Source organism: Loxodonta africana, chromosome 19 (assembly GCF_030014295.1).
Source record: "Loxodonta africana isolate mLoxAfr1 chromosome 19, mLoxAfr1.hap2, whole genome shotgun sequence".
Lineage (NCBI taxonomy): Eukaryota > Metazoa > Chordata > Mammalia > Proboscidea > Elephantidae > Loxodonta > Loxodonta africana.
The window spans coordinates 14461904-14484949 of record NC_087360.1 but is presented as its reverse complement, the minus strand read 5'-3'; the positions used below and the strand labels follow the sequence as shown (position 1 = coordinate 14484949).

At 47.8% G+C, this 23046-nt stretch overlaps 1 protein-coding gene across 1 annotated transcript; it reads left to right on the top strand.

Moving 5' to 3' along the window:
- The first annotated feature begins 1145 nt into the window (after positions 1-1145).
- On the top strand, positions 1146-22470 carry HRK (harakiri, BCL2 interacting protein). Its single transcript, XM_003419277.4, has 2 exons — positions 1146-1574; positions 22255-22470. Exon 1 carries the CDS (start codon positions 1243-1245, stop codon positions 1516-1518), a length of 276 nt encoding a protein of 91 aa, XP_003419325.1. The 5' UTR covers positions 1146-1242; the 3' UTR covers positions 1519-1574; positions 22255-22470.
- Positions 22471-23046: the final 576 nt, after the last annotated feature.

Genomic DNA, 23046 nt, shown 5'->3' with positions numbered 1-23046 from the left:
TTTTGGAGACTTAAACCTGTCCTTTAATCTTGTATGAACTTAGGGGCCTACATGGAGCTAGAGGTGTGCAGATACTCTGATGTGCTGTGGGGGAGGGCAAGCCCCCCCCCAGTCGATTTAAGATTGGAAGATCTCATTCTCCCCCAAAGAATCCTGTGTCCTTCTCGCCCATCTGTACCTTCGCTAGTGGTGTGGTGACAACTGCAGAATTTCTCAACTGGAGGGGCACAAGGGCTGCTGTCAGATTGCAAAGAAGGGGAGCTAAAGTCCCCCTCCCCTCCGCCGGCCACTTAGGGTCGCCACTGCGCATTAGTTGGGGATCGCCGCTAGAAACTGTAACCCTGCTCGGATAAATAATATTCACAAAAGCAAGCAGACAAAAAGAAGAGTTTCCTTCTAGAAAGGCCCTTGTGAGGTTCTCTTGGGTGCGGGCGCTCCTTGCCGCGAATGTGTGTGTCCGCGCCCTGTGGGCTTAAGGACCGACCTCCCCAAACCACCCCTCCACCATCACTGTTACCTTGCTTCGGGTGCATTAGGGTCAGGCCGCGAATCCCAGGGGCGAGGTGGGGGAGTGTGCCTGGTGTGTTCAGGTGCCAGCTTAGCCCTGAATTAGGCAAGTCGGGTTGAATCTGGCCCTCCCATAAGGTTTTGAATCAACCCACCTCCCCAAAGCCAAACAACAATCTCGGAATATTTTTGAATAAAGCAGCAGAATTCGATATTAGCTTCATCCAAAACGGCAAACAAGCTTCCTCTTCTCGCCAAATCGGAACTGGAGCTGAATTCAGAAAAAGGGGAAAGAAGAAAACCTCTTCTCGCGCTCCTCGCTTCCGCGGGGGCCTCCCGTAGCCCCCAAAGCCCAGGACCTCCGCAGCTGGGCGCCTTCTCGCGTCCCCGCGCGCCGCGCTCCTTCTCTCCCCCACCGCGCGCCCCTCGCTGCCGGCGTCGCTAGGGTTAAAAGTTACCTCTCGGTTTCTTCTGCCTGCAGCCCCCCCCCGGGGGCCGGATGATGTAACCCCCCTCCTCGCGCCCTCCCCGCCCCCCTCCACCATGTGACACTTTAATTAATAATAGCGCCGTCAGCACAACAAACGCACAACACAAGGAGAAACTTGGTGTCCAGGGGAGGCCCCCGGCTGCTGGAGCGCGGAGGCGGCGGCGGCGGCGGCGGCGGGCGCACAGGCCGGAGGGAGAGGACGCGAGGCGCAACCCGAGCGCGGGGAGAAAGCGAGGCGAGCGGTCATGTGTCCGTGCCCCCTGCACCGTGGCCGCGGCCCCCCGGCCGTGTGCGCCTGCAGCGCAGGTCGCCTGGGTCTGCGCTCGTCCGCCGCGCAGCTCACCGCTGCTCGGCTCAAGGCGCTTGGAGACGAGCTGCACCAGCGCACCATGTGGCGGCGTCGCGCGAGGAGCCGGAGGGCGCCGGCGCCCGGCGCGCTCCCCACCTACTGGCCCTGGCTGTGCGCGGCGGCGCAGGTGGCGGCGCTGGCGGCCTGGCTGCTCCGCAGGCGGAACTTGTAGGAACGCAGGGCATCTTGGTGGGGCCGGAGCCGAGACCCAGCCGGAGCGAGCAACAGGTACGCGAGCTAGAGCCAGGGCGCGGCAGCTGGGGATTGGAGACTGCGGGCTGGCCCGGGAGCGGGAGCACGACAAGTTTAGCTTTCTTCTTTTCCCTTCTCTTTCTCCCTCTTCTCTCTTCTCTTGCCGGGATCTCCATCCCCTTCGACAGAGTCCCAGTCTCTCCTTCCAAGAATCACGTCTACAGTTTCGGTCCATTTCTCTTCTACTTCTTAAGCACATCTTGCCACTCCCTCCAGCCTGGTGGCTTGCGGGGTGGGGGGATGGGGCGACCGTTAGCCCCCACAAGCCCTTCAGGTAAACACACAATGCAAGTAAAAAGTGTGCTTGCTATGAGAAGGTAGTTTCAAGCCTCGGCAAATAATTATAATCTATCGCGGTTTCAAGACAATTTCAGGTCCCCTTCGAAGCAGTTCTCCGCCCCTAAGTCGCCACTGTCTCCATCACCTCTGCTTCCAGCCCGCTTCTCAGCTTTCTCCCCTCTGCGTTTCCGGCTGGCTCCGTCTTCCTCCCCAAGGCCCGCGCACTTTGCAGTTTCTCTCCACTCTGTCAACTTCTTAGCTCCTTCTCCAGTGAGGTGTCCCGTTTAGGGAGCGTCGCCTCATCTTCTCCAGACCTGACGGTTGGAGCTGCGATGGAGAAGATGTCCCCGAAGGAAGTTGGGATCGGAAGCCCTAAGGCAAACCCCTGAAAAAAAAAAAAAATTTTTTTTTTTTTTTAGAGAGGCCTTAATCTGAGCATTTATTGAGCTCCTTCTGGGTGCTGGGTCCGGTTTAGGGAGGGGATGTTTTGAGAGCAGGCAGTGGAGGTGCGGGTGTGTATTGAGCGCCTAGAGTGTTTGATACCATGGGAGGACGGTACTGAGCACCTACTGTGCGCTAGGACTTTGGAGTGAGGAAATTATTGAGCACCAGCTTACGCCATGCAGTGCTCTAGGCGCCTTGGGGGAACAAACGTGGGTGAGGAGCTCCTTAGAGGTTTTGGAGATGAGGAGAGCGCCACAGAGAAATTGGGTGGAGAGAAGCTGGCGGAGCCCATCAAAGGTGGGTCTAGGGCCGGAAGGTGAAGGTCGAAGGTGAGAAAGCCAGAGGCACCAGGATGAATACACGGCTCACGGGTACCCTGCGCTCAGATGCGGGCCAAGCCCCGCCGTGCACCGACACCTCGGGAAGCTGGCGCGGCGCCCGCAGGCGAGGCCCGAGCGTCTGCGCCCTCGGGGAGAGGCGGCAGCCGGAGCGTGGGGGTGGCAGCGCCCGGGGAGCTGCGGGGGTGCGCGGGGTGTGAGCCGGGAGCGCGGGCGACAGATGCCGCGTGGGCCGGCGCAGCTCGGGCGCTGGCGACGAGAGGTGAGCGCTTCAGGCCGTTCTCTGCCCGGCTCGCAGGCGGCGCCCAGATCCCGGGCGCTTGAGGTTCCCCTCCGTTGCTTCTGCCCCACCCGGAAGAGGGGCCCGGGGCTCCCTCGGCCGGAAGAAGCGTGGCCTGGGGCTGCCGAAGTCCGGGCCCAGAAAACTGTTGGGGCAGAGCGCGGGAATGGAAAAAGGGATTCAAGCGAAAGAGAGAAGCGAGGAATTTGGGGGAAAGGAGAAAGGAGAAAGGAGGAGAGGGAAGAAAACACAGGCCTCGAGACCAGGAGGGAAAGGAAGGCCGGAGGAGCTAGAGCAAAACAGAAATTGAGTGGAGAACAAGTTGCAAGACAGTGGAAAAGTGAATTTAGAAGGGAAGATGGGAAGGGAGAGAAGTCTCCTAGACATGGGGGAGGGGGCCGGAACACGGCTTCCTCTGGTCTTGGTATCCAGGCCAGTCTGGGAAAGCGCTCCCTTTCTTGGGACCAGGGGGTGCAGGATGCTAGGCCCCCCACTCAGGGGGGGACTATGTGTGTCCATGAAGGCGTGTGTGTGTGTGTGTGTGTGTGTGTGTTCAGGGTGGGGGCACTCCGGGACCTCGAAGAGGAGGCTGCGGGCCTGTAGGTGGCCTGAGGCCACCAGGAGGCCGCGCCAGGCGGACAGAGTGCGCCCCTCTGCGCCCGGGCGCGGGAGAACATCTGGGAGACTGGGGCCCACACCGCAGAGGTGACAGGCAGAGAGGAGTTTCTCTGGGGCGGCGTCTTGGTGGAGGGACGACGTCACAGAATTTCTTTCCCCTTCCTCACTATGTTTCTGCCCCAGTTAGTTCTCTGCTGCGTCCTGACCTCCGGTCACCCTCTCACGACGCCTCTAGGTTCTTATACTTTCTGCACTCTCCAACCTGGGTTTCCCCAGCAGCCACAACTTCCGGGGTTCCCCCGCTCCGGGGGGGCCCTGACCCCGGAAAGCCCCGTGGCTGCCCTCCAGCTCCACCCCTTCCGCGCTCCCCTCCCGGGCTCGGCCTGCCCTGGACCACTCCAGCGCTGCCAACATCCTGATCTGAGTACCTGCAGCTTTGAGCTTTTTTTCTGGTAGTTTTGGTTTAATTTGTGGAAACCTATCTTTTCCCAGGTCCAGTAAATTAGGAAGAAGTGAAAGAAGATCCACTAAAGAAAGGACAATATGTTGAGCTCTGTACGAACGTAGGGTGTTCTCCACCTTTCCTGACCCTATCCGAGCAACGGGAATGGTCATCAGTACCATAGATGTTTCAGGGAGGCCTGTCCCAGCCACAGAGGGCAGGAGTCACCACTTCTAATTCTTCTCTTAGATATTAAGGGTGGACTTACCTATATCTATATGCAGGATCAATAGTTTCAACAAACTTGTTTTAAATGTTTCCTGTGAGCCCCGCCATCCTTTTCTCAGAGGACATCTAAAAATGAAAGCCTGAGACTCAGTGTTCCCATATGTAAAATGGCGACAATAGCTGCACTTAATCTAAAGAGCTGTTGAGAGGACTGAATGAATTCATATACAGAAAGCTGTAGAACAGTGCCTGGTGCATAAGAAGCGGACATGAATGTTGTATTATAGTGCACTTAACATTTTTCTTTCCCAAAGTAGACAACATTTTACCATTGTTTTTGCTAGCAATTCCGCACCATTCTTACTTGCCCTCTTGGGAAGTCAGTGCCAGAAGGGCCAAGATAGCATAATGATTAAGAGCATGGGTTTAGGGGTCAGATGGAACGGATTAAGTCCCAGTCCAGCCCCCTGCTGGCAGTGTGACTTTGGGTAAGCACCCTTACCTCTCTGAGCCTATCCTTTATCTGTAAAATGGAGCTAAGACCACCAGAAGGAGCCCTGGTGGTGCAGTGGCTAACTGCTCTGCTGCTAACTGAAAGGTCAGAGGTTGGAATCCACCAGCCTCTCCGTGGGAGAAAGATGTCGCGATGAGCGAAGATCTGCTCGCATGAAGATTTCAGCCCAGGAAACCCGACAGGCAGTTCTACTCTGTCCTATAGTGTTGCTATGAGTCAGAATGGACTCGATGGCACCTAACAATAACTTCCCCTAGGGCTGTTGGGAAAATAATAGGAGCTCATCCGTTAAAAAGCCCAGTCCAATGCCTGGCACTTAGTGCACCCAAGAGGATGTTATGATATGGTTACCAGAAAACCAAACCAAATCTGTTACCATAGAGACGATTCTGACTCATGGAAACCCAACGTGTTACAGAGTAGAACTGCTCCATAGGATTTTCTTGGCTGTAATCTTTACAGAAGCAAATCACCAGGCCTTTCTTCCGCAGCACTCCTGGGTAGGTTCCAGCAGCCAAACTTTCAGTTAGTTGAGCACAAATCATTTGTGCCACCCAGGGCCCTATATATTATATGATTGGTTCCCATTCTTATTATTTCAAAGGGGAAACTGAGGACAAAAGAGTCCACTTGAGTCATCCAAAGGATCAAGAGCAAAGTCAGAACCGCAGTCTCTGTTTTTGAGGGCCTGCTTCTTGAAGATGCCTTGGGGAATGCAGGAGAAGAAAAGAAACACTGGGCAGCAAGCAGAGGGGTGGTGAGCAGTGAATTCTTGCACTAGTGAGATTCCCTGGGGGAAGCTCCTCAGGAGACTGGGGAGGCCTGGAGGAGGATGGGTAGGATTTAACCAGTCACTGCTCAGAGATACAAGAGAGAGGAAACAAAAGATGCTTTATGGTGAGTGCTGGCTGGGGGAGGCGTGGGAGGGAGAAGAGAGGGAGTGGGAGGGAGAGGGCATGGAGCCTAGGAATCTGGCTGGGAAGTGAGGCTGGGGTAGGCAGACTCCTGCCTTGGGACTGCACAGAAGGGAAAAAGGAGAACTCTGCAGGCTCAGGAGGGGAGGTGGTCAGCGGCATGGAAGCTAATGGGCCAGCAGGAGCCTGCTTTAATGAATTAATGACAGCTTGGCCCACCAGCCAGACTCGCTAACTAGTTCTTGGCAGGTACTTTGGGAATTAAGTGGTTAAACCTGCAGGCACATCCCGCAGGCCAGCCTCCCTCCTTGCCCGCTGCACCCCAGCCAGGATTACATTTACATCTTGAAAGCCTGGGCTTCTGCTAGGAGGCTGGGAGGGAGCTGGAAAGGATAGCTGTTGGGGAGGAACCCCGTGAAGGGGCCAGATGTGCAGGTCCCCGGCAGCCTTCCTGCCACATGGTCCCTGTCGAGAGTCATAGGCTTGTCTAGTGAGAGGCCAGCACAAAAGTGACAGAGCTGTGGATGTAAAAACAGCTACACTCAGGGATAATTAAATACACCCCCAGATGTGGCTGGGTGGACTTGGCAAGCTTCCTCTGGTTTTTGAAAAGTCAGCTTTTCAGACCTGCGTTGGGGGGTAGGGAGGGGTGGGATGGGGGCTTCTGTTTCCCTCCTTATCATCACTGAGTGAATTGTAGAATTTCACCAGAACAGTGAGCTAGCCCCTGGTGTCTTGCTTGTCACATAGTAGGTGCACATTAAATATGTGTTGAATCCATGAGTCAAAAACTATTCAAGATAGGTAGTATTGTTCCCCAAATTCAGATTATTTCACTCATTCAGCTATTAACTATTGCGTGCCTACAGTGTGCAGTGCACTGTGATACAGGAAGGACCTAGACATATAAGCTGCTGCTCTCAGAGAGCTTACATTTTAGTGGGAGAAGACAGACAATAAGAAAATAAAGATTGTTCTAGCTACTATAGCTGTGTAACAAATTACCCCAAAATTTAGCAGCTGAAAACTATTTTATTATGCTCACACATTCTGTGGATTAGGAATTCGGGCGGGGCTTAACAGGGGTGACTTATCTCTGCTTCAGGATGGTGGGTGCTTGGAATCATCAAGAAGCATCTTCATTTATATGTTTGGCTGTTGATGCTGGGAGTCAGCTGGGATCTCAGTGTGGCTGTCAGTTAGAACACCTCCATTGAGCCTCCTCACGTGGTCTGGGCTTCCCACAGTATGGCAGCCTCAGAGCATGGTGACTCAGCTCCAAAAGTCGGTGACTCAGCTCCAAAAGTCGGTGACTCAGAGAACAAAGTGAAAGCTGCTTCACCTTTTCTGACCTAGCTTTGGAGGTCTTGTTGATTAGAAGTGAGTTTCAAGCCCACCCAAATTCAAATCAGATGCTACTTCTTGGTGTGGGGGAGTAGAACCTTCTACAGGTTCTAGAAGACCATGTGAAACAGGAGATATTGTTGTGGCCATCTTTGGAATATGCAATCTTATGCAGAGATAATTTCAGAAAGTGCTGAGGTTCTCTGAAGATAATCCGTGAAGGTCAGTGGAAGCTTGTGTGTTGCTATGGTGCTGGACTGGTTTCAGCAGAGCTTCTAGGCTAAGACAGGCAAGGAAGAAAGGCCTGGTGACCTACTTCCAAAAATCAGTCAGTGTAAACTCTGTGGGTTGCAATGGTCCAATCCTGTTGTGTATGGGCTTGCCATGAGTCGGGGGCCAACGGCATGGCAGCCGACAACAACAATGCAGCAGAAAGTGCCTGGGGACTCCTTACCCCTGGTAGCTAGGGAAGGCCACTTTGAGGAGGAACCACTGGAGTTGTGACTTGAATGACAAGAAGGACGTGGCCATGTGAAGACCATGAAAGACTAGGAAGTCCAGTGGCCTAGAGGTCAGACTCTGCACGGTGTGCATGAGGAAGGGGAAAACGAGCAGTGTGGCTAAGGCCATATGAACTTGGGGGAGAAGAAGCCAGGGAGGTAGACAGGGGCTAGACTGGACCATGGGTGGGAGTTTCAGTTTGAGTCTGAGTCTAAAGATTGATCGATGGGAAGCCACTGGACACGCTGAAGTGGGTGAGAAAAGCAAGCTCAGAGAGGTTTTCCAAGTAAAGGGATTCACAAATGCCAATGGTGAATGAGGAGACACTTAACAAAAGTGGGATTAGATGGGCTGCAATAAAGGGGACTGAATCCTGTCATCAGTCGTCACCCATTTGCAAACATGAACTGAGCACCAGCTCTGAGCCAGGCACTAGAATGCGGGGATGCAGACATGGCCAAGGCCAGGCCCCTGCCCTCCAGGTGCTCCCAGACTCCTTCAAGAGGCAGGAGGCCTGGCTCTGAGCCCTGCCCTAACCTCTCAGGGGAAGTGAACCACTTCAGCTCCAAGCCAAGGTCTGCAAGGTCCTATCGACCCCTGTGCCAGCTCAGACCTCAGTGTAAGAGGGCATGTTATGGATACTGGTTGCATTTCCATTGCCTAAGAACTTTCACCGTTCAAGCTGGCATTATTTCCCCTCTGCTTCCTGCTGTAAACTACGCTCCTGCTATTGGGTGGGGGATTTGCCTCTGTCTAACCCACATCTGTGAGATGCATCCTTTTATTACTGCTGGATACCAAGAAAAGGAGAAAGCTCCTTTACCCCTGTCTTAGGTTCCTACAGTTGTCATTGAGTCGATTTGGACTCATGGCAACTCCACGAGGGTCAGAGTAGAACTGTGCTCCATTAGGTTTTCCATGGCTGATTTTTGGAAGCTGATTGCCAGACCATTCTTCCGAGGCACCTCTGGGTGGACTTGAACCTCCAGCTTTTCATTTAGCAGCCAAGTGTGTTAACCATTTGTATCACCCATAACAAAGTGCCACACAGTGGGTGGCTTTAAAGAACAAAAATTTATTTTCCCATAGTTCTGGAGGCTCGAAGTCCAAATGCAGGGCGATAGGATGGCATGGTTTGTTTTTGTTTCGGTTGGGTGGCACAGTGGTTAAGAGCTTGGCTGCTAAACAAAAGGTTAGCAGTTCAAACCCACCAGCTGCTCCTTGGAAACCCTATGGGGCAGTTCTACTCTGTCTTACAGGGTTGTTAGGAGTCAGAATCTACTCTACGGCCACGGGTTTGATTTTCTGGTTTTAACTTCAGTATGATTTAACTGGTAGTATCTTCAAAGAAAGACCCTATTTTCCCAAACAAGGTCACATTCACAGGTACAGGGGTTAGGACTTCAACGCATCTTTTGTGGGCATATAGTTCGATCCGTTAACAGTCTGCTGTCTGGACAGAAAATCGGCCTGCCCAAATGGCTGCCCCACAGAGGTTTACCACCACTGAACCCTTGTCCTATGGGCTGCAGAACTGGGCAAGATGAAATTTTTTTAATTGCTCTGGAAAATTTCATGTAATGTTCCTTAATTCTTTTGTGTGATTATAAAAAATATTGCAAATTCATTATCAAATATTTGGAAATGATGGAAAAAACTGTTAGTTGATGGTTTTTATCTCTCTACTGATTGTTAACATTTTGGTATATTTCTTTGCATTTTTTATAATGCATCGACAGGTACTTTAACAAATGGAATCACTCTGAATATATTATTTGTAATCTGCCTTTTTCAGTACATCATGGACATTTCTCCATGTCATAAAATATTTTTCTATCACATTCTTCTTAGTGGTTGCTTAGTATTTATTATAGGGGTCTTCCATCATTACTTCCCAATCTGCTTTTCTTGGACATTTTGATTGTTTCCAACATAGTGAACAGCAGCATCCTTGTAGATAACTCTTGCTGCATATCAATGGTTATTTTCTTAAAAATTTCTAGAGGTGGAACTTTGATATCAAAGATTGTGCTAATATTCTTTTATGAAGATTATCTAGAAAGCAGTTGGTGTCAAGTCAACTGATTCATGGCAATCCCTTGTGCATCGGAGTACAACTGCGCACTGTAGGATTTTCAGTGACTATTTTTTCGTAAGTAGATCCCCAGGCCTTTCTTCTCAGGTGCCTCTGGGTGGACTTGAACCTCCAGCCTTTCCATTAGCAGCCAAGTATGTTAATCATTTGCACCACCCAGGAACTCCGTAAAGGTTGTCTGAAGAGTATAAAATCTTGTGAAAGGGTCCATAAGGGTTTTCTAGACAAATATTACCATTTGTTCCCATTTCTCGTTCGTAACACTGACCATGTACTTAACGTGGCTATTGACTTGGCTCTTGAGCTGGATGTTACTGTCCTCAGCTAAATCTTTTGTCTCCTTGTTGAATGTTGTTTGTATCCAGGAGACCAAACCTTAGTGACATCACTAGGATTTGCAGCCTTTTTTCTGAAGTTGGGACAGGCATGCAAGGAGCCACGTGTGCTCTCACATACTCTAAAAATGGCTAGATGTCACTAAGGTTTGGGGAGCGTCCCTGCTTGCTTGGTTGTACTCAGTCGCCCTGAGGGCAGGAATTGTGTCAATTTGATATTATTGGGTATAGCCCGTATTGTTGTTAGGTGCTGTCAAGTCTGTTCCAACTCACAGTGACCCTGCCTACCCACAACCGAACAAAACTGTCTGGTCCTGTGCCATCCTCACAATCCTTGCTGTGTTGGAGCCCATTGTTGCAGCTGCTGTCTCAATCCATCTCATTGAGGGTCTTCCTCTTTTTGGCTGACCCTCTTCCTTACCATGCTCAATGTCCTTCTCCAGGGACTGGTCCCTCCTGATAACATGTCCAAAGTACATGAGACGATGTGCCATCCTCACTTCTAAGAAGCATTCTGGTCATACTTCTTCCAAGACAGATTTGTTCATTCTTCTGGCAGTCCATGGTATATTCAATATTCTTCACCAACACCAGGAGTCAAAGGCATCATTTCTTCTTTGGTCTTCCTTATTCATTGTCCAGCTTTTGCATGCATATGAGCTGATTGAAAATACCATGGCTTGGGTCAGGTGCACAGTGCTTAATAATTACAGATAGTGGGAAACTAAGAAAAAGTAGCCTTGGGGGTCCTCAGAGAGTGGGGCTGTGTCAGGGGACAATGAAATGGATGGATTCAAGAAGAGGTATCACATATGCAGTCATTCTATGTTCAAGGACAGCCCCAGTTTAAAATATTTTAGCACTGTTTAGCAATAGGTAACCACTGGCCACCGTTTGTCTTACTCACCAATATTTTAGTCTGAGGCAGGGCAGCTTGGTGGAAAGTGACATGAACTTTGGAACCAGGCAGATTTTCTGATCAGGTCTCCAATCTCCCGTTTATCAGCTGTGTGACCTTAGGCAAGTCCCTTTACCTTCTGAGCCTCAGTTTCTTCATCTGTGAACTGGCAATAATAATAGCACCTGCATTTCAAGGGACATGGTGTATAAAGGGCCTGTCATGTAGTAGGCAGTCACTAGGTGTGAGTCACTGTAAGAGCTGACCTTGTCTTGTCTCTGTCATTAAGCTGTGAGCTCCTAGTGTAAGGGACACATGCTATGATCTAACTTAGCACAGGATAAATCATGCTGTTGGTATTCAGAAAATGGTGAAATGATGTGCAGTATATGTTGTCTTAAAAAAAAAACAAAAAACCATTGCCATTGAGTCAATTCCGACTCATGGCCACCCCATGTGTTACAGAGTAGAACTGCTCCATAGGGTTTTCTTGGCTGTGATCTTTACAGAAGCAGATCGCCAGGCATTTCTTCTGCAGCACCATCGAGGGAACCACCAACCTTTAGGTTAGTAGTGAAGAGCACACTGTTTACACCACGCAGGGACCTTGGGTGTTGTCCTTATTTGGTATAAAATTCAGTCCAGGGGTCAATATTCATGGCATGGATGGGAGCTCTGGGGACTTATCTGAGCCTTTTCCTTAAAGCAGTTGCTAATCCTGCCTCCCCAACAGCTGCTTAAGCCACTTGGCGAGGTCTGGGAGAATCTGAAAGACAGGGCTTCCCAACCTGGCCCATAAGAGTGGAGACCATGTCTATTTTGCTCATGACTGTATCCTAGCATGGTGACATGGTGACTGGCACAGAGGGGGCATTCACTAACGAATGAATGAATAAGGGTAGGCCTCAGGGAATTTGTGAACCCCTAGAAATTAGACATAAAATCAGCTGATTTCATACTCTTCTGCTTCTCCCTACCTGAGAGAGAAACCATAGTTTTATCCAATTCTCCAAGGATCTGTGACTCTAAAGGTCACAGCCAGAGCTCAACAGGACTTTGGAGACCATCTAACCCAACTCCCTCACCTTACAGATGGGGAAACTGAGGCCCAGAGATAGCACAGATACTCTTGTTAGGTGCCATTGAGTTGATTTTGACTCATAGCAATGCCATGTGATGGAGCATAACTGCCCCATAGGGTTTTTGAAGCTGCAGTCTTTACAGGAGCAGATCACCAGGTCTCTTCTCCCATGGAGCTGCTGGGTGGGTTTGAACTGTGACCTTTCGATTAGCAGCTGAGTGCGTAAATTCTAGTTGGTTTCAAATACTAGCTGACTCAGAGTATAAGAAAGTCTAAGTATCTAAGGAAGGGGTGGAAAATTGGTAGACTGTTGGGTTGAGTTGAGTTTTATTGGGGCCCTAGTGCAGTGTGGTTAAGCGTTGGCTACTAACCAAAAAGCTGGCAGTTCAAATCCGCCAACTGCTCCTTGGAATCCCTACTGGACAGTTCTACTCTGTCCTATAGGGTTGCTATGAGTCTGAATCAACTCTATGGCAACGCGTCTGTTTTTTTTTTTTGAGTTTTAGTTGGCTTGCATATTTTTCCCCCAACACTTAAAAATCAGGCATTTTCATGTAGATGCCTGTATATCCAGTTGTCCTTGAAAAATGGAAAGATGAGATAACGCTGAGTCTATGTTCCCATATGGCAGCAACAGGCTGGAGATGAGGGTCAAAAACATCAACAGATGGGATGCAAACACTTCAGCTAGCTCCAGTCCCTAAAGGGTGCACTTTATTAGGCTCAATGCCTTTAAATTTGTGACCCTTGGTTTAGGGGACCATCCAGCCAGACATTCCTTGACGCCTGTACACACCCTCACATGTATTCTATTTCAAATACATGAGATCATACTGTTCATGCTGTTTGGTAACCTCCTGTCCGCGCCCCCCCCCCCCGCAAAACTAGGTCGTTGGGATCTCCCCATGTCTATGAAGAATGGTTTTCATCATCCGTTTTAGTGGCTGCATGCTATTCCAGTGCTTGGGTGGACCATGATTGACTTAATCGGTCACTTCTCCCAAGGGACATTTCAGTCATCTCTCATTTTCTGACCCTGTAAACAAGGTTGTACCAAAAATTCTTGTTTGGACAACTTTGCAAACAGAAAGTGAAGTTCCTAGAAGTGAAACTGCTGAGTTAAGGGATAAGCATATTTAAACATTTGGTACATATAAAAAAAACCCAAGCCATTGCCGTTGAGTCGATTCCAACTCATAGCAAGCCTATAGAACAGAGTAGAGCTGCCCCATATGATTTCCAAGGAGCGGTTGGTGGATTCAAACTGCTGATCTTTTGGTTAGCAGCTGAGCTCTTAACCACATCACTACCAGGGGTCTTTTGGTACATATGACTATTTTTATAGGTCACAGTTTACTTTAAGAAAGGTCTGCACCTTTTATTTGGTGTTGATTCTGTGCTGAGCTATTTCCTCCCAAATCTCAGTGCTTCTCCTTTTGGAAGTCAAGTTAGTTTGGCACTCAAGGCCCACCTACCATAATTTTGTAGTGGGTGGGAGCTAGGACTTTTCTAGTCTTTGTTCATAGACTTCGGGTACTTTGGGATTCCTTAGCCCCTGTAACCACATGAGTCAGGAGAAGCCTCTAGCCTGACACCTGTCCCACGGATTTGGGACTTGCCAGCCTCCACAATGGCATGAGCCATTTCCTTGAAATAAATCTCTCTCTCTCTCTCTCTCTCTCTATGCTTCACTGGTTTTGCCCCTCTGAAAACCTAGCCTAAAACAGTGGCAGGGGAGAGGAAGATAATCCAGGGGCTGGGGACAAACTGGGTGAAATAAGAAACCACCAGATGGTTATATGAGCTTGTCCAGTCGATTTGCCTAATGGTATTTTAAGAGTTTCTGCTCTTCCTCCTAGTTTAGTGGGTAGTACCTGGGGTATTAAAAGCTTGCGAGAGGCCATCCAATATACAACAATTGGTATCTAATCACCTGGAGCAACAGAGAAAGAAGGAGATCCAGGTATCAGAGACGGAAACAGTTTGCAGGTCTCATTGCCTCCGTGAAATACTACTTCCCTTGCCATGAGACTTTGGGTACTTAATTACTATTCATTGATAACATTGGTTACTATTCACTGATAGTTAAGGGGGTGGACAGAGGGGAGCAAATACTTCTTCCAGAGGCTATCAGATGGCCTCTTTTTTGCACACTCAAAACCTCAAAGTCTTCCTAGCATACGGATTCCTAACTTGCCAGTATAATCTATATGGATGGATGGAGGCTTAAGTGATAAGAGACCAAAGCAACCTTCTTCCTTCTAGAAGAATTTTTTTGTGGAGAGCTTTTCCCCATGGATCTTAGGCACTAGGACAGCTGGTATCATTTGAGCTCCCTGGTTAAAACCAACTCTCTGAAGCCAAAGATGAAGAGCTGGGAGGTTGTCACCATTATTCTCTTGCACTGAGCACCTACTATGTGCCAGACATTGTGCTGAGCTCTGGGGACATAATGGTAGGCAGAAAAAAATAAAGGCAAACCCACTGCCATCAAGTCAATTCTGACTTACAGTGACCTTAAAGGACTGAGTAGACCCATAGGGTTTCAAGGTTTTAAATCTTTACAGAAGCAGACTGCCACATTTTTCTCCCACAGAGTGGCTGGTGAGTTTGAACCAACACTCTTTTGGTTAGCAGCCGAGCACTTTAACTACTGCACCACCAGGGCTCCTTAAATAAATAAGGTGTCTGTAGATGCACACAAAATACTTTGGGAGGCTATACAACCAGCTGTTAATACTGGCTGCCTTTGGGAAGGGGAGTGGGATTTAGGGTAGAGAAAAGGGAACTTTCCTCTTATTTCCTTCTCTCTTATTGGAATTTGTAACTTATCATTTGTACAAATAGTAAGCGCCAAAAAAAGGTATTTTTTAAATTAAAATTGGGTTCAAATTCTTATAGAAGCCAGATTTCCTGGACCCATTGAGACTGGAGGAAGCCCTGAATCTACTGCCCTGAGATAATCCTTTTTTTTTTTTTTTCCTATTGTGGCATTTTTTATTTTAGTTTAGTTTTTATTGTGCTTTAAGTCAAAGTTTACAGATCAAGTCAGTCTCTCATACAAAAATTTATATACACGTTGCTATATATATACTCCTAGTTGCTCTCCCCTCAATGAGACAGCACACTCCTCTTCACCCTCTATTTCCGTGTCCATTCAGCCAGCTTCTGTCCCCCTCTGCCTTCTCATCTCCCCTCCAGACAGGAGCTGGCCACATAGGCTCATGTGTCTACTTGACCCAAGAAGCTCACTCCTCACCAGGATCATTTTCTATCTTATAGTCCAGTCTCATCCCTGTCTGAAGTATTGGCTTTGGGAATGGTTCCTATCTTGGGCTAACAGAAGGTCTGGGGACCATGAGCTCCGAGGTCCTTCTAGTCTCAGTCAGACCATTAAGTCTAGCCTTTTTACAGGAATTCGAGGTCTGCATTCTACTGCTCTTGTGCTCCTTCAGGGGTTCTCTGTTGTGTTCCTTGTCAAGGAAGTCATCGGTTGTAGCTGGGCACCATCTAGTTCTTCTGGTCTCAGGTTGATGTAGTCTTTGATTTATGTGGCCCTTTTTGACTCTTGGGCTCATGATTACCTTGCGTCTTTGGTGTTCTTCACTCGCCTTTGCTCCAGGTGGGTTGAGACCATCTGATGCATCTTAGATGGCTGCTCGGAAGCGTTTAAGACCCCAGGCGCCACTCGCCCTGAAACAATCTTTAAACCTTGAAACAAAGCTATTCCCTGAAGTCATTTTTTTAAAATAATTTTTATTGTGCTTTAAGTGAAAGTTTACAAATCAAGTCGGTCTCTCACATATGAACTTATATACACCTTACTACATACTCCCACTTACTCTCCCCCTCATGAGTCAGTCTGCTCCCTCCTTCCAGTCTCTCCTTTTGTGACCGTTTTGCCAGTTTCTAACCCCCTCTACTCTCCCATCTCCCCTCTAGACAGGAGATGGCAACATAGTCTCAAGTGTCCACCTGATACAAGTAGCTCACTCCTCAGCATCTCTCTCCAACCCATTGTCCAGTCCAATCCATGTCTGATGAGTTGTCTTTGGGAATGGTTCGTGTCCTGGGCCAACAGAAGGTTTGGGGACCATGACTGCCGGGATTCTTCTAGTCTTAGTCAGACCATTAAGTCTGGTCTTTTTATGAGAATTTGGGGTCTGCATCCCACTGTTCTCCTGCTCCCTCAGCGGTTCTCTGTTGTGCTCCCTGTCAGGACAGCCATCAGTTGTAGCCAGGCACCATCTAGTTCTTCTGGTCTCAGGATGATGTAAGTCTCTAGTTCATGTGGCCCTTTCTGAAGTCACTTTTAAGCCAAACAACAGCTTAGCTCAATTAGTAAAGAGTGTTTGCCTTGAGCACTAAGCTCTTTTAAAGAATTATATACTGTATATGAGATCAAATTGACAATAGTAACTCTAAAGCACAGATGATAAGTTTAGGGGGCAGAGCCCTGGTGGTGCAGTAATTAAGGGTTTGGCTGCAAACCAAAAGATCAGCAGTTCGAATCTACCAGCCGCTCCTTGGAAACCCTATGGGGCAGTTTTACTCTGTCCTACAGGGTCGTTGTGAGTTGGAATCGACTCCATGGCAATGGGTTTGGGTTTTTGTTTTTTCTTTTTTAGTCTAAATTAATGGTGGTTAAATTTGGAAAGACATGGTGAGAATGAAGACACAATGTGAAGAATGTAACCACTGTCACTGAACTGTACCTATAGAATTTGTTGAATGGGTGTCGTACTTGGCTGTGTATATATTTTCACCAAGAACAGTAATTTTTTTCTTTTTTTTTTAATTGGGACCTCTTAGGAGGGAACCTATGAGTCGGAATTGACTCAACGGTAACAGGTTTTGGTTTAGGAGGGAACCGAAGACTTCGAATACCTAACAACACTCTTCTCAGATGTGATTATTCCCTGCTTTTCCAAAGTTCATTTTTCACTTTTACAAAAGATCTACATTAGTACCTGTTTTTGACAACTGAAAGAAATCTGAAGAGGATTTCTGATTTTACAAAAAAAGGTAAAAAGCGGGAATAGCATTCACTGTTTTGCAGCGAGCTGTTAAAGGCAGTGTGCACCCCGACCATCCAGAGTACAGTCACCAGGCTCCTTCCCAGGGAACTACACTCAGCATCAAGCTGTCGTAGCTTTGAACTGCGTCTGTGAGCATCTGTGGTTTATCGCGATTTATTTTATTTATCCGTTAGCAAGATGTGTCCTGAGGTATTAGAAAAGCCTAAGATGAATTAGTAGGTTATTTTTGGGGCCTGGGAATGTTTAAAAATTTTTCCCATATAAATTAATGGTAATCGATTCTCTGCTTTATGCCATTTCAGCTTATGAAAGGTTTCGTGGGGGAGGAGGGATCTTGTACAGGAAAAGGGGAGTGAGGGTCCTGATTCACTGAATACTGCAGTGGGGGTGTCACGGTTTGCAGCTCAAGAAGTCAGGACCCTGAGCTTTCACATTCCGCACCTGTGCCCTCCTCTTCTCTCCACATGAAAATAAAAAACAAACCAACCTTTGCTGTTGAGTCGATTCCGACTCACAGCGACCCTATAGGACAGAGTAGAACTGCCCCATAGAGTTCCCAAGGAGCGCCTGGTGGATTCCAACTGCCGACCTTTTGGTTAACAGCCATAGCACTTAACTACTACGCATCAGGGTGAAAAGTGGGACCAGGGAAATTTTTAAAAAGATATTTCATTACTGTCTTCAGTCTTGAGCTTTGGTTGTGAGTCAGCATCTGAGAAAGTTCTTTATGAGCCAAGGTTGAGAGGACACATCCCTAGTGCAGGACAGTGACACCTAGTTGGTGGTGGACTTGACGGTTTTAAAATAGCTTGCAACTATATAATTAATACTTGCTCCTTCCAAAAAAAGAAAGAGAAAACAATACAAAAGTATGTAAAGTAAAGCGATACAGGTACGCTTATTTCGCCCACACAAAGAAATGGAGGCCCAGAGAGGTTAAACAACTGGCCTGAGGTCACACAGATTTAAGCGTCAGAATCAGGATTCCAACTCAGGGATCCAGCTCCAGAGTCTGTGCTCTTATTTTGCCTCTCTGTCATACCTTTTTATGTGCTTAAGTACAGCCAGAATGCTCCTTAGATGCAAAGACGGCAAGACTTTGTCTTGCTCACTTTAGACATGACATTAGGAAAGACCAGTCGCTAGAAAATGACGTCATGTTCAGTAAAGTAGAGGAGGACCTTCCATGAGATGGACTGACGCAACAGCTGCAACAATGGACTCAAACATACTGATAATTGTGAGGTTGGCACAGGACCAGGCAATGTTAATATATAAGGTTCCTATGAGTCAGAGCTGACTTGACAGCAACCCACAGCAATACTTACATGCAGATATATATTTGCATGTGTATCTATCTATCTATAGATATGGAGCTCTGGTGGCGCAGTGGTTAAGAGCTATGGCTACTAACCAAAAGGCTGGTAGTTCGAATCCACCAGCCACTCTTTGGAAATCTATAGAGCAATTCTATTCTGTCTTATAGGGTCGCTATGAGTTGGAATTGACTCCATAGCAATGGGTTTGGGTTTTTTTTTTTTTAAATCTATATATATGAAACACATGCACACATATTAATTAAAGGAAAACCACCTGGGATCATGCTCTGACCATTTTCTTTTTTCAGTTAAGAATCATAGCCATTGTCCTGTCTGAGCACAATTTAGATGTACCTCTTTCTACAGTCCCTTAGTAGTGTAAACGGTTAACACACTCAGCTGCTAACTGACAGGTTAGTGGTTCAAACTCACCCAGAAACACCTTGGAAGAAAGGAATGGCAATCTGCTTCCAAAAGGTCCCAGCTACTGAAAACCCTATGGAGTGAAATTCTACTCTGAAACACGTGGGGTTGCCAAGAGTCAGAATGAACTCAACAGCAATGGGTTAGTGAGTCATGAGATTAATTTAATGGGTCACAAGCAGCATTTAAATAGTAACTAAAATAGAATAAAAATAGATCTACCTCTTTCTAATATGGAGTCTTTCTAAGATGTGTGTAGCTTAACATGTTAATCTAGTCCTTTATCAATGGCCAGGTGGGTTGTTTCCAAATTGCTGTTACTATGAATACAGCTGGAGGGAGCACCCTCAGGCATACATCCTTGCACATTTATGTGACTATTTCTGTGTGCTGGATCCCTCGCGACTTTCTCCGGGTGGCGTACAGGGTTAAGCGTTGGACTACTAGCTGAAAGGTAAGCCACTCGAACCTACTCAGAGGTACCTGGGAAGACAGGGCTGGTGATCAGCTTCTGAAAGGTCACAGCACCGAAAACTCTGGAGCAGTTGTAGTCTGCACACAGTTCTAGTCTCACCACGAGTCGGAATCTGCTCTGTGGTAACTAACGACAACAGATCCCCAGCTTAGGGTGTCCAATTTAGATCCCTTCAAATGGCCCATCCCCTGATCATGGGACATGGTGACATGGTGTCCGTAGCACGGGAAGCACACCTCTGTTGGTGCTGTCATGTTTCTGCTGTTGATGTGTCACTGTGGACACCAACCCAGACACGTAAGTGGGTGCAGGAATTGTCTGGTTAGCCACCTCAGGAAACTCCCTTAGAAAAACGCCCTGTATACGCAGCAATTTAGAGGCAGAAGAATGAAAATCAGATAGGCTGCCTACAGAGAATGCTACCTAGAAGTGAGGGTGACAGGACTTGTGTCACGCACTTTGGACATGTTGTCAGGAGGGATCAGTCCCTGGAGAAGGACATCACACTTGGCAGAGGGCCAGCGAAGAAGAGGAAGACCCTCAACAAGACGGAATGACACAGTGGCTGCAACAATGAGTTTAAGCATAGCAACGATCGTGAGGATGGTGCAGGACCTGGCCATGTTTTAGTTCGGTTGTACATTGGGTCGCTATAAGTCGGAACTGGCTCGACAGCACCTAACAGCAACAAGAAGCAGGTCAAAAGCAGAAGGCTTGCAGTCATGAATTCTGATCCTCATGATGGTCAGCTAACGTGGATTGTGTGGTCCAGTGTTCATAACCCACCTTTTGGTGGCGTAGTGGTTAAGAGCTACATCCGCTAACCAAAAGGTCAGCAGTTCGAATACACCAGGTGCTCCTTGGAAACTCTATGGGGCAGTTCTACTCTGTCCTAGAGGGTCGCTATTAGTTGGAATTGACTTGACGGCAACAGGTTTTTTTGTTTGTTTGTTTCTTTCATGCAGCTATATGTACTGATCAGGGCCCAGGAAAGAGGCAGAGAGCACCCCCAAACTGAGAAATCACAGGAGAGTTTGGTAAAGGTTTGGGCCGGTATGGGCAGTATGTAGGAAACCAACAAGGAGTGATGCAATACCCCAGGGTTGGTGATGGAGGGGAGATGTTACTACTCCTAGCCTGAAGGGGCAAGCGGAAAAAATAGGATCTGGATCTTAGAGAGGGGGCTATAGCTCTACCAGTGGGCCACCTGGCAGGAGCTGTGGCCAGCCTGTGTCCAGCAGGAAGCCAGAGAGCAAGAGAGCCTCTTGATGAGGTCAACATGTGGGGACACAGAGCATGGGGGCAGGGGAAGGAGAAGGTGAGTTTGGGTCTGGAGGGACGAATGGGCGATGTTGTAGCACACCATTCCTGTTCTTCCAAATGGAAATAATGTCATCTCTCTTCCTTCTCGCTTTCGTCTATATCAGCTGGTTTGCATTACACGCACGGCAATTATTGTGGAATGTTTTTATCTCCCCTGCTAACTCGTAGCCCTTGCTAATTGCCCACACTCCTCCCTCCCCAGGCTTCATCAACCATCTTTGCATGAGCTTCAACAGCTCCAGCGGGGCCCTGACCTAGTCATGCTGTTTCGGTCCTCTCCTTTTGCTTTCTCTTGGGCTGTTTCTTCTCCCTCTTCCCCTCCTCCTTCTCTTCTCCCTTTTTCTGATATAATTAATGTCCCATAAACTCTACCCTTTTAAAGTATGTAAGTCATTGTTTTTTTGTATATTCAGAGTTGTGCAACTACCACTAGAATCAATTTTGCAGTTGTTATTGTGTGCCTTTGAGTCCATTCTGACTCACTGTGACCCTATAGGACAGAGTAGACCTGCCCAATAGGGTTTCCTAGGCTGTAATCTTTATGGGAAGCACATCTTGAGGTCCTTTCTCCTTTAGAGCAGCTGCTGGTTCCAACTGCTAACCTTTCGGTTAGCAGCTGAGTTCTTAACCATTATACTACCAGGGCTCCCTATGATCAATTTTTAGAATATTCTTATCTCCCCCAAAGAAACCCTGTAGCCATTAGCAGCCACTCCTCAATCTCCGTCCCCCTAGCCCTAGGCAACCACTTAATCTGTTTTCTGTTTCTAAAGATTTGCGCATTGTGGGCATTTCATATCAAGGGAATCATGTAGTATGTGGCTTTCTGTGCCTGATTTCTTTCTCTTAGCATAATGTCTCCAACTTTCATCCATCCTTTTTTATGGCCAAATAATATTCCATTGTATGGACAGACCACAGTGTATGTTTCCATTCATCAGTTGATGGACATTTAGGTTGCTTCTACTTGGCTATTCTGAATAATGCTGCTTGTGAACACTGGCGTCCATGTTTTTGTGTGGACATGTTTTCATTTCTCCTGAGTATGTGCTGTTTCTTCTGCTCTGCCCAGAGTGCCTCATCTCCTCTTCCTGGGTAATTCCCTGATATCCTTCCACACTCAGCAGGGGACCCCATCTTTCTCCGAGGACTCCCCCTTTCCCACGTGAGCCGCCCATGGGCACCCAGGTTCATGCTTGTCACATAAGACTGTCATTATCAATTTCTTTCTGTCCTCCTCTGTTGGTGTCTGAGCCCCTCAAGGGCAAGATCGTTGGATCTTCAGCACCTTGAATGGTGGTCGGCATGCTTGGGAATAAATGAGTGACTGAATGAATGAATGAAAGAATGAGAGTAGAGGCTGTCTTGCAACTCTGCCTTGACAAGGGATCTATGAAATAAATAGATGAAGGTCCTGTTCCTAATCTGGAGGAGTGAGAAGATAGCATGGCTGTATTCTTGTTTTCAGACACAGAAGATGCTTATGTAAAGATCTAAGTCTGAAAACAGAGCAGGGTGTTGTGTGTGTGCAAGTGTATACTAAGCGAGCTTGCTACACGGACAGAGCTAATGTGGAGACCCCGAAGACTAGCTCTTGGGGACCTTTCTTCCAAAATCAGAGCTCGGTGTCTAGTTGCTGTCCCCACCCCCCCTCTGCCCCGACATACAATTGGAGGCTGGCTGTGCAGAGCCCTCTGCGCTGACGTCATCCCCATCAGCTGTCTGCATGTGCCTACTGACCGAAATCCAAATCTTTCTCTCTGCAGGTTGGTAAAAACCCTGTGTCCTTGGAGAAAGCTGGTTCCCGTTTTCCTGAGGGGGAGCTCAGAGCTTGAGAGGCGGTGGTTGGCACTTCGAGAAGGAAGTGAAGAATAAAGACAGCGCCTGGAGCAATAGTAGAAATGTGGAACAGGACTGGGGAAGCCCTTTGGCTATACAGCTGCAGAAACAGACACCCTGATGCTATTTACATACAGCTCTATATATTAAAAAAAAAAAAAAAAAGAATATGAATATTGCTAATCAGTGCATGCCTTGTCGAGGACGTGGTCCCCTTCCTTTTCTGCACCTTGCAATGTGAACTTTGATTCTCTTTCATGTCTGGGGCACCCGAAGAGAGATGCCTGCCGAGAGAATGTCCAAAGACTGGTGGGAATTAGCCTCAGAGTCCACCAACTGCCTGGGGGATAGATGCTGGTGGTGGAGGAGGGGAAATTGCAAAAGGCAAGATAGAAAAGACATTGAGGTGGACTGGGAGCCAATTTTGTGAGGGCGGTCTGGGATATCTCCATCTCTAAAAATCTTGACAAGTCCTAATCTCTCTATGTCTCCATACCTAGATAGATGGATCCCGCTGTCACAGCAAGAGAAATGGGATTTTTTTTTTTTTCCTACCGATTTGGTGTCTCTGGTGCTTTATGTAAATTTTGCCGGTGCTACCTGTGGTTTTTTTTTTTACCTGTGTTTTTGCTGGTGCTGCCATGTTATTTTGTTGATAGACCTCTAAGGCCAGGGGACAAGAGAGATTTCTATTTTGCTGTTTAGGGTTTTTTTTTTTT

Coding starts and splice junctions, on each gene's coding strand:
- HRK (XM_003419277.4), top strand. CDS start 1,243: ATGTGTCCGTGCCCCCTGCACCGTGGCCGCGGCCCCCCGGCCGTGTGC.